This window comes from Drosophila eugracilis, unplaced genomic scaffold, assembly GCF_018153835.1.
Source record: "Drosophila eugracilis isolate 14026-0451.02 unplaced genomic scaffold, ASM1815383v1 contig_513, whole genome shotgun sequence".
Lineage (NCBI taxonomy): Eukaryota > Metazoa > Arthropoda > Insecta > Diptera > Drosophilidae > Drosophila > Drosophila eugracilis.
Window position 1 is genome coordinate 904,740 of NW_024573387.1, and position 11,768 is coordinate 916,507.

The 11,768-nt window shown below is 37.6% G+C and overlaps 1 protein-coding gene across 3 annotated transcripts in view; it reads left to right on the forward strand.

Annotated features, from left to right (window-relative positions):
- The window catches only part of LOC108114874 (short neuropeptide F), a 29,999-nt gene extending 19,456 nt beyond the window's left edge, over nt 1-10,543 (forward strand). Inside the window, exons 2-4 of one of the 3 annotated variants that reach the window (XM_041819285.1) lie at nt 8,361-8,505; nt 8,563-9,017; nt 9,083-10,543. In XM_041819285.1, the coding sequence (XP_041675219.1) occupies nt 8,397-8,505; nt 8,563-9,017; nt 9,083-9,331 (813 nt within the window). In that variant the 5' untranslated portion in view covers nt 8,361-8,396 and the 3' untranslated portion in view covers nt 9,332-10,543. Of the gene's footprint in view, nt 1-8,360; nt 9,018-9,082 lie in introns of all 3 variants that reach the window. The other 2 variants (XM_041819283.1, XM_041819284.1) reach the window with 2 other exon arrangements.
- Nucleotides 10,544-11,768: the final 1,225 nt, after the last annotated feature.

The window sequence follows — 11,768 nt, forward strand, 5'->3', positions numbered from 1 at the left end:
ACTTGTCCTTTATACCGGCTTCCTCTTTTCCCCCACTCCTCCCCACTAGCCAGTTCAATTTCAAGTTTTTGTCCAGCCCCAAAAAAAAAAAAGAGAAAAGGTCAAAGGCAAGCCGGGACAAAAAGTAGGAAGGAAGAAAGGTACCGGCATTAAGCTGAACCGACAAAGTGATTTGGAGTCTCATATCGAATTGGAATTGAAACAGCGAACTTGGAAATTGACAAGACGAGTCCTTGAACACGGCCTGCACTCACTTCAAAAGGACGTCTTTTGTAATGATTCTAGACAAGCTTTTGAAAGGCTAAAACTGTTTTGGCAAGTCTTAAATTCTATAAAGTAATTATTATGAATAATTAGAAAGAACTTTGTTGCAAAAATGAATTGAATGAAGTTCTTTGACTGTTAACTTTATAAACAGAAGTTCATAACAAACAAATTAAAGCAAAGATAGATTGTTTTCATTAAATTTATTTCAAAAAGAAACGTTTTTGAATATCTCAGAATTCCCTTAAATATTTAATAAACTAAATTGCTTAAATTAGGCAAATCGTTCTACCACAAAAGCCTTTCTCGCCACCAGTTCAGTGTCTCGGCTTTGTCTCTTCTAAGAAAGTGCTTATAAATTTCCAAAAGCTCAACTCTCATTAGCTAAGCCTGAAAATTCAAGCCACTAAGCTGCTCCTCAAAAACAAAAACAGGCTGAAAAAAACACTTGACTTGAGCCGCGCATTAGGCTGGCAAGCCGCTTACACAATAATGAAAGCCTACTGTTCGGGCCATTCATTTGTAATTAGAGCATAAATTTCAATTTCACGCTTGCCACCACAGAACAGTTTTCCGGGGAAAGACCCCTAGCCACCGCCCAATTGTTAGGCAACATTTAACATTTAATACTGGGAGCGGAGCACGTGCCCCGACATTATGTTAATGCCAAATGAACAAACAACTGGTAGGAGCAGGAGGAGGGATGGCAACAATGTTGCATGCTGCTTTATCTACGCTTTTCAATAAGTTGTCAACGGCGATTTATGGCCATATTTTATGGCAAGCTAACAGCAAAAATAATGTCCTGATGGCCGATACGTGCAGGTGCAACAAATTATAGATGCGAATATCTGGCCATATCTGCCAGCAACAGGGAGGGCCCTTTAAATTTAAAACCTGCACAAACGATTAATAACTGTAATTGACATAGTAACATAATGAGCACGGTGGGACTTTAATTTAATACCCCCATGTTCCCTATCACCAATTGCAGACCTGGTAAAATATAGATCTTGTGCCTTTAGAACTTTAGATTAGGTAATTGTCCTGAAAAAATTACCTCAAAAGTATGAATTAAATTAAGTAATCAGTGAACTAAAAAATAGTTAAATAACTAACTAGCTAACTAATCACAAGTTACTCCTGTTTAAGACCCTTGAAACATTCCCAAAGAGATTCCCTTTAACAACAACTTTATGTACGTTCCCAAGATAGTTTTTACCTCGAAACTACTTTCTTGCAAAATTCTTGTTTTTATTCGTCTGGAACGTAGACGGACAAATAAGTCGTGTGTTTATAAATAAAGCCATCATTGCCATTATGGCCATCATCATCAGCCAATATCGTCTGTCCTTCTGTTGCTGCGTGCCACGAAGCCAAATGACTGAGCCTTGGCAACGCAGTAGCCAGACTTGCAGTGGGATTGCCCCTCGAGGGGAACATTTCATTGCCATTATTGGCACATTGGCTGCACTTTGTGGTGGTCTTCATTGGCCTTGGGTCACCCGGGTCACCTGGCTGTAGTGGAAACTGTGGGATTAATAGCAACTTCACTTGGATTACGGATGATGGATAGCTAGATGGAGAGTCAACATTTTGTTATTCAATCTTGAAGTGAGAACTTGATTATGTCTGCAAATAGACAGGATACTTGTAAATTTATTTCCAATATGACTTTTGTGGCGCTTGATATACACGTGGGAGAATTATTGGTAAATTAATGAGAAAATAAACTTTAAATTCACCTTTACAAATACTTTCTGTTATTCCATTTTGTTTGGTAAAAACTAAAGCCATGAACTCTTTAACCTTTAAAGCCGCCAACTTACTTGTAAAACCTATTTAAGTAGCTCGTCAGATTTCCGCTAAAAATAGGAAAAGAAGTAACCCCGATGAAGTAGCAAATCTCTGCTGACTTGAGGAAGAAACAAACTTTATTTTTCCGCAACTTAAGCTTACTGCCAAAAAGTTTGGGTCTGGCGATATTATCAACTAAAGATTATGTGGGTTGAGGGGCAATAAGTTTACAATTCGTACGCTTTGATAATGACAAGAACATGAGAAGCGGTATGTTAAGATGATATAATCTATATGCCCACTCACATAAACCACCACAGAATTGATTTTCTTTTTTTTTTTAAAGCCTTAAAAACGTTTTCCGCTTCGAAAAGTTATTAGACAAAGGGACCCCCAAAGAAAAAAGACATCAATTGCTGTGTAATCTTAGACATTCCATGACTCTCACACGCAGCAGGGGAAAATGAATGAATCTATATGTGCGTAATATATTTTGTTAGATTTTTCATAAGCCTGGCCCCCCATATAATATATTTGTGCCATTTTGTGGGGCAGACATTTTGAAGTGGATATTGATGAATTTATATTGGATTTGGGTTGCCTGCTGTCGCTGGTTTTAGCCTCGTTTCGGTTTTGTTCTTTCCCAGGGACTTTATATTTGAGCTTAAGTGCTTATTTGTTGTTATTTGTAATTTGAGTTTTCAGTTGTGTTGGTTTTTTGTTCTTCTCCAACCCAAAATGCAGAAATTGATGACCCATGTGGTCTGTCGACTTTGACTTTGGACATGGCTATTAATTTTTGGCCCTACTCACCTTCTGCCTCCCTCACTTCCCTTTCTTTCCTTAGCTCCAAGATGTAAGGCTTAAATCCCTGACTTGACACGTGGCCAGTTGCTTTTCGCTTTGAGATTATGCAAAACATTTTAAATCAAAAGACCTACAACTTAAACGCATCATCAAGTACAAATACTGACAAATTTGTCCGAATTCCCTTTACTTTTTTGGGTTTTGCACTAAAAGCTGATAAAGCTGCTTATGTAAATGATTACAAATGGATGGACCAAAAAAGGACCTTTGAAAAGGACTTTCATTCAAAGTTTAAGCAGGGATTCGTACTTTTTTGAGCTATGTTTTTGTAGATGAACAGGTGACTTGTATTCTTATATAAGTTAACCTGTTAACTGTAACTTTTTGAGTATTCAAATTTACTATAAAACATCAGTGTTAGAACTTTAAATTTCCGCAAGGGTGTGAAATTAAACAACTTTTTGTCAGTTTTGATCTCAAGTAATGGTAACCTCCTAGTCGATACTTCAAGAATAAAACGGCAATTCCAGTTTCTTATTTGATTTGCTTACCCGGAGACACATTGTTGTTGATGCCTGACCCAAGCCCCGAAAAAATGAACAAACAAATTGTGGGTATAATCCGGCGACCCTCTTTTTTACCACCAATAAATATGAACTTCCAACACCAAAGTTAAGCCCCGATGGGACCGGCACTTTGTACTTCTCTTTTTGTCACCCTACCTTGTGCGAATTCCTTTGTAATGTCCGGGGTCCTGACCCGAATTCTTTCAGCTCTCAAAACCAAACGAGACACCAGACAGCAGCCAATCAATCAATGCAAAAGCTTTGCGAATTCTTTAAGGACTGTTTTTTTATTTAATCAAATTTAAAAGTCGTTGTGCTTTAAGGCCTGAACTGCAGGTGTCAGAAGCAAGTGACGGAAAAGGCAAATTAGGGAATGAACAAACCTCCCCTGGAGCTAGAAAACGATTTGGGCCAAGTGCAAAAACATAAACAAAAGAGGCCAAGACAACAATCGGCTTTTACCATTTCTATGCTAAACAACAAACCGAAAATTACATTCATTTCCTGCTTCCGGCATCACGTAGCCGCACTGTGGTCGCCAAGGTCGCAGCTTTAGAGTGTCTGGGCTTGTTGAACAAAGTTTGTTCAAATTACCAACATCCTGAGTGGAAAGGGCATAGCTAGAAAGTCCTGTTTGTAGGCCAAAGAGGTCAGTCAGTGGGATTTTTTAAATTAGTGCGGAAAATAGAGACAAATTGTTTTTTTTTGCAAAACTGCTTGACTTTTTCAGGGTAACTTTGGTTTACAAAGTTAAATATCTCAAAATTAAAAGAAGGCTTGCCATTTCTAAGGTCAGCTTGCAGTTTTATTTATATTAACTTCATTAAAGACTTTTCCTTTGCGTAGAAATCGATTTATTACTTTATGAAAAAGTTTTTTCTATCTGGAAAAGTCATTGGGCAAACATATTCATTATTTGCCTAGCAGACACATAACAAATAAGTTAATTCTCTTGACAAAATGCGATAATGCCAGGCAAATTGTTTACTCCAGAGGACACACCTAAGTTATCTCAACTTTGACCCCTCATTATGCAAGTTTCGGTCTCCTCCCACTACTTTTGAACAGTTGCCATATATAAATATGACCCATTCCTGCAACCTTTACCAATATCACTATTGCTCCCACATATTTTATTATTGTAGCAGCAAACTGAACTTCCGTTGAAAAAGAAAAAGTGGCAAAAATTTAATCAACATGACTTTGTCGGTGTTGTTTGCCTTTGGTTAGGAATAGCGCCTACACAACCTCATGGATTCCGCAAAGGGAAATGCAAACATAAACCAGGACGTGGGAGGAGGGAATCCGTGCGTCGTTTTCAAAAGCAGCAGCTGAGTCCTTTTCAGTTTAATTAATGTCAGTGTGAACAAAATGAAAACAATTCAGATTTAGATTCACATGGGAACTTGTGTTTTTTTGCTTTTAAAAGGGTATTTTTAGATAGAATGGAGTATAAAGTAGTTATAAAATGACACATTTTTAATTAATATGGTAAATAAGATGGTATACTAATGTATAATCACCTTTCCAATGGTTAATTTTGATTTAAAAGCCATACTAATACTAATAAATACTATATGACTTCTTACTTATATCTCATAAAATCATATACTTCGTTCTTTATGGGTGTCAAAAACCCAAAGCATCAGCTAAATGCCTACCAATTTAATTCCATTAGTTATAAACATTTTTGGGCACAAAAAACTAACCACATGGCTAGGCCAGTGGCCAACAACAGGGCGTATGATTAACGCCCGAAAGCCACAAAGTAGGCAGCACAAAAACCACAAAATGTCAGCCAACGGCAACAACGGCAGCCAAAGTCTCATCAAATATGTTGATAAAACACAAAAGATTACAGCCGAAGCCCAGGGTCAGGGTAGAAAAGGGTCCTAGGAGCAACCCAGAGCACGGCCAGACCAGGACGAAGGCATCTAATGTGTTTGTCAAAACGTTTTAATGCCCTTACCAGGGGTTGGGGCCCCATAAAGCCAGCTAGATAGCTTCGGCACTGTAACCTTTTTTTTTTTTTTGGAGGACGGTGGCAGCTTGGGTCAATAGTTAAAGGTTTGCAGGGGGGAAGGTGGTGTAAGGGCGTTGGGGACCAACTGACCAGCCACAGATGACCTTTTTCGCAGAGCGAAATAAAAATTGTTAAATAAAAGGCAAATAAAATTTGTGTGTCACACAAATAAGGACGAAAAAGAGCCTCGTCAAAGTCTCGACATGAGCAAAAAACAACCTGTTGTGCATGTGTGTGTGAGTGTGCTTGGTAGGGGTGTGATTTTATGTGTGTGAGAGTATGCGTGTGTGCGAAAGTCTGCGTTTTTGGGGGCGTTAAATGTATTAGTTGGGCTATGCCCTAAAGGCTATTTAAACGTCGTCAATGTGTTTTTCACGCTTCGGTTCAGAAGCTGTTGGGGGAGAAATTACACTAGCCAACATAAAATATTTACTTTATTAAGGTTACTCTATAATATTCATCTAAATTTGATTTTTAACCTTATTTATACAAGTGTTTTACATACCTAAGATTCAGAGCTTCAGCTAGAGCAAAGTAATTATAAGTTAAAATATTATTTTTTGTAATTCATCCTCCAAGCCAATGATTCTTTGTTGACCAGTGTATTTGGATGAACTGCTCAAAATGGGGCATTTATCAGGCTCTCGATGCTCAACAATGTGTTAATGGGATTGCTTATTATGTGTCAATCATGCGTTGTACTCCAGACCAATTTAAGGCCCCCCGACAACATTTTCCTCTTGTCATGTACCATTTATTGGTTGACACATTGTTTTTTAAAGCCTGCTAAATGCCTGATCTGCCTTCAAGGTCCACAAATAGACGCCACAGTCGGACATAAATAGGCATCATTATCTAGGAGATATCGCCCAACTCATTCGTCATTCGTCAAAAGCCAAACAAGAAGGCATCCCCCTAGGAGAACGATGATAAATCACTTTCAATTTTGACAAACGTCCCAAATGTCGCGCAGTCTAGGGGCACATTTCATCGGCCAAACACCCACTTGCAAACAGACAGTCAGATACCAAATTTCCATACCAAGTGGTCGGTTGATTCTGGTCCTGGCCGGGCAATTGGCCAACGCTCTTCCGCCCAACAAATCACTCTCCGGCGGACATTTCCGAGATATCATTGGCCGAAACGAGAGAAAGGCAGAAAAGGGGAAAGCGAAAGTCAATTCGATTAAGGCTTGGACAGACATCAGAAAAGATGGATGGCTGGTAACTGGGTGAATGGTAAATCATAAAAAGAAGAGCCGGTCTTTATATTTGCAGTCAAGTGGGAATATATGGGTTTTTAGGAGTAAAATACTTGCTAAGATCGTTTCATATACTGAGTTTAAAACAGACTTTTATCAATCATCAGTTCGTTTAAAGTCGGAATAACGACTTATGAAAAATCCCCTTCTCCCAGACTTCAAATTAATATTTAACTACCTTTTTAAAAACACTGGAATGATCTACTTATTAGCCATCGTAGTGGCGTTATTTCCTGCAACGTGCCTCGTGTCTTAACTACAATTCAATTTCCGGCACTCGTAGCTGACATCACGTATACGCAGGCTATCACGTATACGACAAGTTGCATCGCCAGCCAGCACTAACAAAATATTTCACCAGCACTTAACGCCCCGAAGCAATCCTCCTTTTTTGCCGATGCTGTTGCAAAAGGCTTAACTTTCAACTTCCGCTTTCAACGACAGGAAAAGCCAGAAAAAATTCAAAACAAAAGTTGAAATTTCAACCCCATTTGAGGGAAAGTGTCTCATCCTGTTGAGAGACTGCTGTGCATAATATTGCATACTCATTGTTCAGACACTTCTCGTTATAAGGACTCCTCTCCACTCTAGGAATTTCCTTATTCTTTTGCCTTAGGTGCACTGCCCTCAAGGTATGCCATCTATCAGCATCCCGACTGAATTCATCAGGGCTCCACCCTCCGGTTGCACTTCTCACCCACTTTAACCTATGTCTGTGATGTGTTTTTTTATCTTATAAATAATTCAATTGCCCTTTTCCTGGCCTTATTCTCTCTGCTGTAAATGAACACAAGACGCCTGAAATGAATTACAATGAACCGACTTACATATGATATGAAATGCATGAGAGGCCCTTTGCATTGTCTAGCTCATGTCTATGTTGGGGATATGCAGTAAATTGCAGTTCTATTGATTTTTTTTAAAATTTTAATAATGGAAAATCCTATGCTCTCGACCATTAGGCAAGCCATTAACCCATGACATCATTTCGTAAAATATGTGTATAAATTTCTATATAAAAACGACAACTAATGGTGCCATTGACGCGCAGCTGTTGGGTTTTTCTGGTATCTAACCTTTAACAAAAAATTGCATTCAAAAGAGTTCGAATATGCGGCATTCGAGTGCAGTCATGAATAATTTCCGTTCATAAATTTCTTGGCAGTGGACAAAATATTTGTATTTCACTAGAAAAATATAAGTAAAGCCGCTTTCGATTTCAATATTTGCTCAACCTTCTGTGAGAGGTATTAAAAACCAGCTTCTTATTTAAAGTACATGAGTTTGATATAGTATATATAATACTTTGATTTTTCATCTTTGGAATTAATAAGTGCAGGTGCTAGACCACAGGAAACGAAGGTTAAACGAAACTTTTGCTGTCTTTTGTGTGACAAATGAAAAGCGTTTAAGATGTTCTTAGAAAAATATAAAGGAAATAAAAATATGCTTGAAGGAATATTTATGAAATCAATTTAAATTCTTGTACAAAAAATGATTAAAAACTTCATATCCCAAAATGTTTTGTTAAGCTATCGTAGCTCATGTTTTATTTCTGAATGCTCATATTTCGCCAACAGCTGTATATCCTTTGCAATATAAGTTTTTTGTAATTTCTCATCCTTGTTATCCTTTCTTACAGTTTCTCATCAACACAAGGCAAAAGCGATAAGCAGAAATGTTTCCTTTGAAGCGACAACTGAGTCAAGGCTGTGCCTTGGCCCTCATCTGCCTGGTGGCTCTCCAGATGCAGCAACCCACCCAGGCGGAGATGTCTCCAGTTCAAGGTGACCATCCAGTGCCATCGTCAACTGAGAAGCAATCCTCTAAAGACTTCTTTGTAGGCACTCCCTTGAGCAATCTATATGATAATCTGCTGCAGCGTGAATACGCCGGACCCGTGGTCTTTCCCAATCATCAGGTGGAACGCAAGGCTCAACGTTCGCCCTCTCTGCGTCTCCGATTTGGACGCAGTGATCCGGATATGCTGAACAATATTGTGGAGAAACGTTGGTTCGGCGATGTCAACCAGAAGCCCATAAGGTCGCCCTCTTTGCGTCTGCGTTTCGGAAGGCGGGATCCCAACTTGCCACAAATGCGAAGGACAGCCTATGATGACTTATTGGAGCGGGAACTCACCATGAATAGCCAGCAGCAGCAGCAGTTGGGTTCGGAGGGGGACTCCGATCTGAGTGCCGACTACGATGGTCTCTATGAACGAGTGGTGCGAAAGCCACAACGTCTTCGCTGGGGACGCAGTGTGCCACAGTTTGAGGCAAATAATGCCGATAATGAACAGGTATTATATTTATGAAAAATGTATTTTTAGATATATATTTTAAATATTTAAAATTAATTTACCAGATTGAACGTTCGCAGTGGTACAACTCGTTGCTGAACTCGGAGAAGATGCGTCGGATGCTCATGGCCCTGCAGCAGTACGAGTCACCTGAAAACCTGGCCAATTATGCCAATGACGAGGAAACCGATGTGGATGTGAATAACGATGCATCCGAGTTCCAGCGAGAGGTCCGTAAACCAATGCGCTTGCGATGGGGACGAAGCACTGGAAAAGCTCCCTCCGAACAGAAGGTAGGAATCAGAATGAAGTAATATATATATTCTTTGTTATAGAACCATTTTCCTTGAAATATAGCCCACTCCGGAGGAAACTTCGTCGGTCCCACCTAAGACACAGAACTAAATTACTTAAAAAAAAACAGCCATGAGAAGCAGCTAAAGGAGAATGCAAGAATTATAAGAAATCGGAAGCGAACTACACGGTCAATATCCAATGCCAAAATAAGATACAGAAAACATATTAAACCCAAGTCAGACAAAGTTTTTGAAAGCATTTTTGAGAGGCGCAGGGAGGCATGGGCTAGAATTACATACCACTAAACATATATCTTATATATAAACACATATAATTAACCATCTATGTGGAATGTTTTGAGTTTGAAAAAGTATAAAAATCAACTTACAAAAGTATTTTTTCATTAACTTTAACAATGCGCAGGTAAAACAAGGTAACTAACTATTTCGACTAGCAGTTAATTAAAATGTCTATTAATTTTCAATAATTTCAGTTAAAAAACTCGAATAGTTTATTTGCTTTAAAGTATGTATTACCTAGAACCCATTTAAATAGTAAAGCCTCCTTATTCCTAATATGCTCAATAAAACAAATTTCAAATTATTCAATTTCCCCAAAAAATCTTTTAGACTCAATGTATATAAAAAAAAATGATGAAACCTTTTGAAAATTAGCGCAAATTTGTTATAATAACGCTAAAAATCTATATAAAAAATATATCGTTCTATTTATGAGAAAACTTCTTGATTTCTAAACTTGTAAGCGAATTTCGATTTAATGTTACGACGATGATGGAAGTGTTTGAAAAACATAGAGGCCCCCGGAAGCTGTATTACTGTAACACTTGTTATATTATGTGTGCTACAAATTATAAATATATGTATAACAACTATTATATTATACGACTATATATATAAATATATATATATACGATGAACATTGTCTATTGAAATTTTATTGATGTATTTTAATAAAAAGGCGAAATCAATTACAAAGCAAAACAAGCATAAAGCTGAATGTTGTTAGAACACTTTTGTATATTTAATTTACACCATCATTGAAATTATTGTTTACCAAACAGAAGTACGATTACGAGAAACCATATCCCGCTGAATGCATTTTTCCGGTAAAAATTGCGAAAACCGTTTCCCGCGCGATATATATATCAGTATATACGCATATATATACCTTTTAATGAATGTACTATCATGAATGTAAATAAAAGAGCAGGAATAATTAAAAGCAAACATATTTTACTCGATCTATGCTACAAATAAAAAACTCAGATGGAGTACAAAATATAAAATTTTTCTTATTTTTCAGATGGGAATGTAGGTAATGAGTATTTTTAATTTCCTTGATTATGTATCCAACAATATTCCAGTAATCAAGCCGACTGTCATTTACATTTCATATTCAAACTTTTTAAATATCTAGCTGCATTGTTTTTCCAACTTTTCCACAAGGTTTTACCTGCCCAAAGCTCACCGATCCACTAAAACTGCTAACAATTACGAACTTGGGCGCCCTCAAACGGCGCCTTCAAACTGTTACCCATAATGGGATTAAGCTACAAATGTGAGAAAATTAAACCGAAACCAAACAAGAAACAAAAACTCTGATGCTGATGAGAACAGCAGCTGGGAATGGGCCAGGAGAATTATCATGGCCAAAGACAAACAAAACACCAGGAGCCAAGGACATTTGGCCTCCCACCTGTTGTGTGATGACAGCCATTAACTCCATTACCACATCCACGAGCGGCGCCCTTTACCTCATTGTTGATGTTTGCTTTGATAATTAACTTTTCAACTTCTAATGTACCGGAATGTGTGTTGCCTGAAATTGTTCTGCTCCCTACATAAAACATATTATTTCGGTTAATTGCATGCAACATTGAAAATTCAACACGAAAATGCACTTTACGGGGATACCACTCTTGTGGGTATTAAATGGGTTAGCTTGTGTTTAATTTTTGTTGTTCATTTAAAATGCAAGCCCTCCAAATATTTAAAAAGTTACAGGTAATAAAAATAATTTTTTAATATAAACTTTTTTCTGCGAAAAACTATAAACTATTAACGTACCATGGTAATTTTCACGGAAATTTAAAAAGTTTTTGCTAATAATAATGAAGTTAAATTTATACACATTTTAGGTATTTATACATCAATTAAATTCATCCTCGAAAAGGCTAAGAAAGGCCACTTTCTAATTTACATTAAAGAAATATCAATTTTGAATCGAAAACTTTCTTTCCTGTTTCATTTGCTAATGTCAAAAGTTTTGTGGAAACGTTTTTGAATGATCCATCTTGCTGATGTTGTTGTCTCGAAAAAATACAGACTGTAATCAGTATGGTGCCCAACGTTACTTAGTACTTGGCAAATATTTATGCAAATAATATGCAATTACTCACACACACGAACGCAAGCGGCGCCTAAAAGCGCTCTG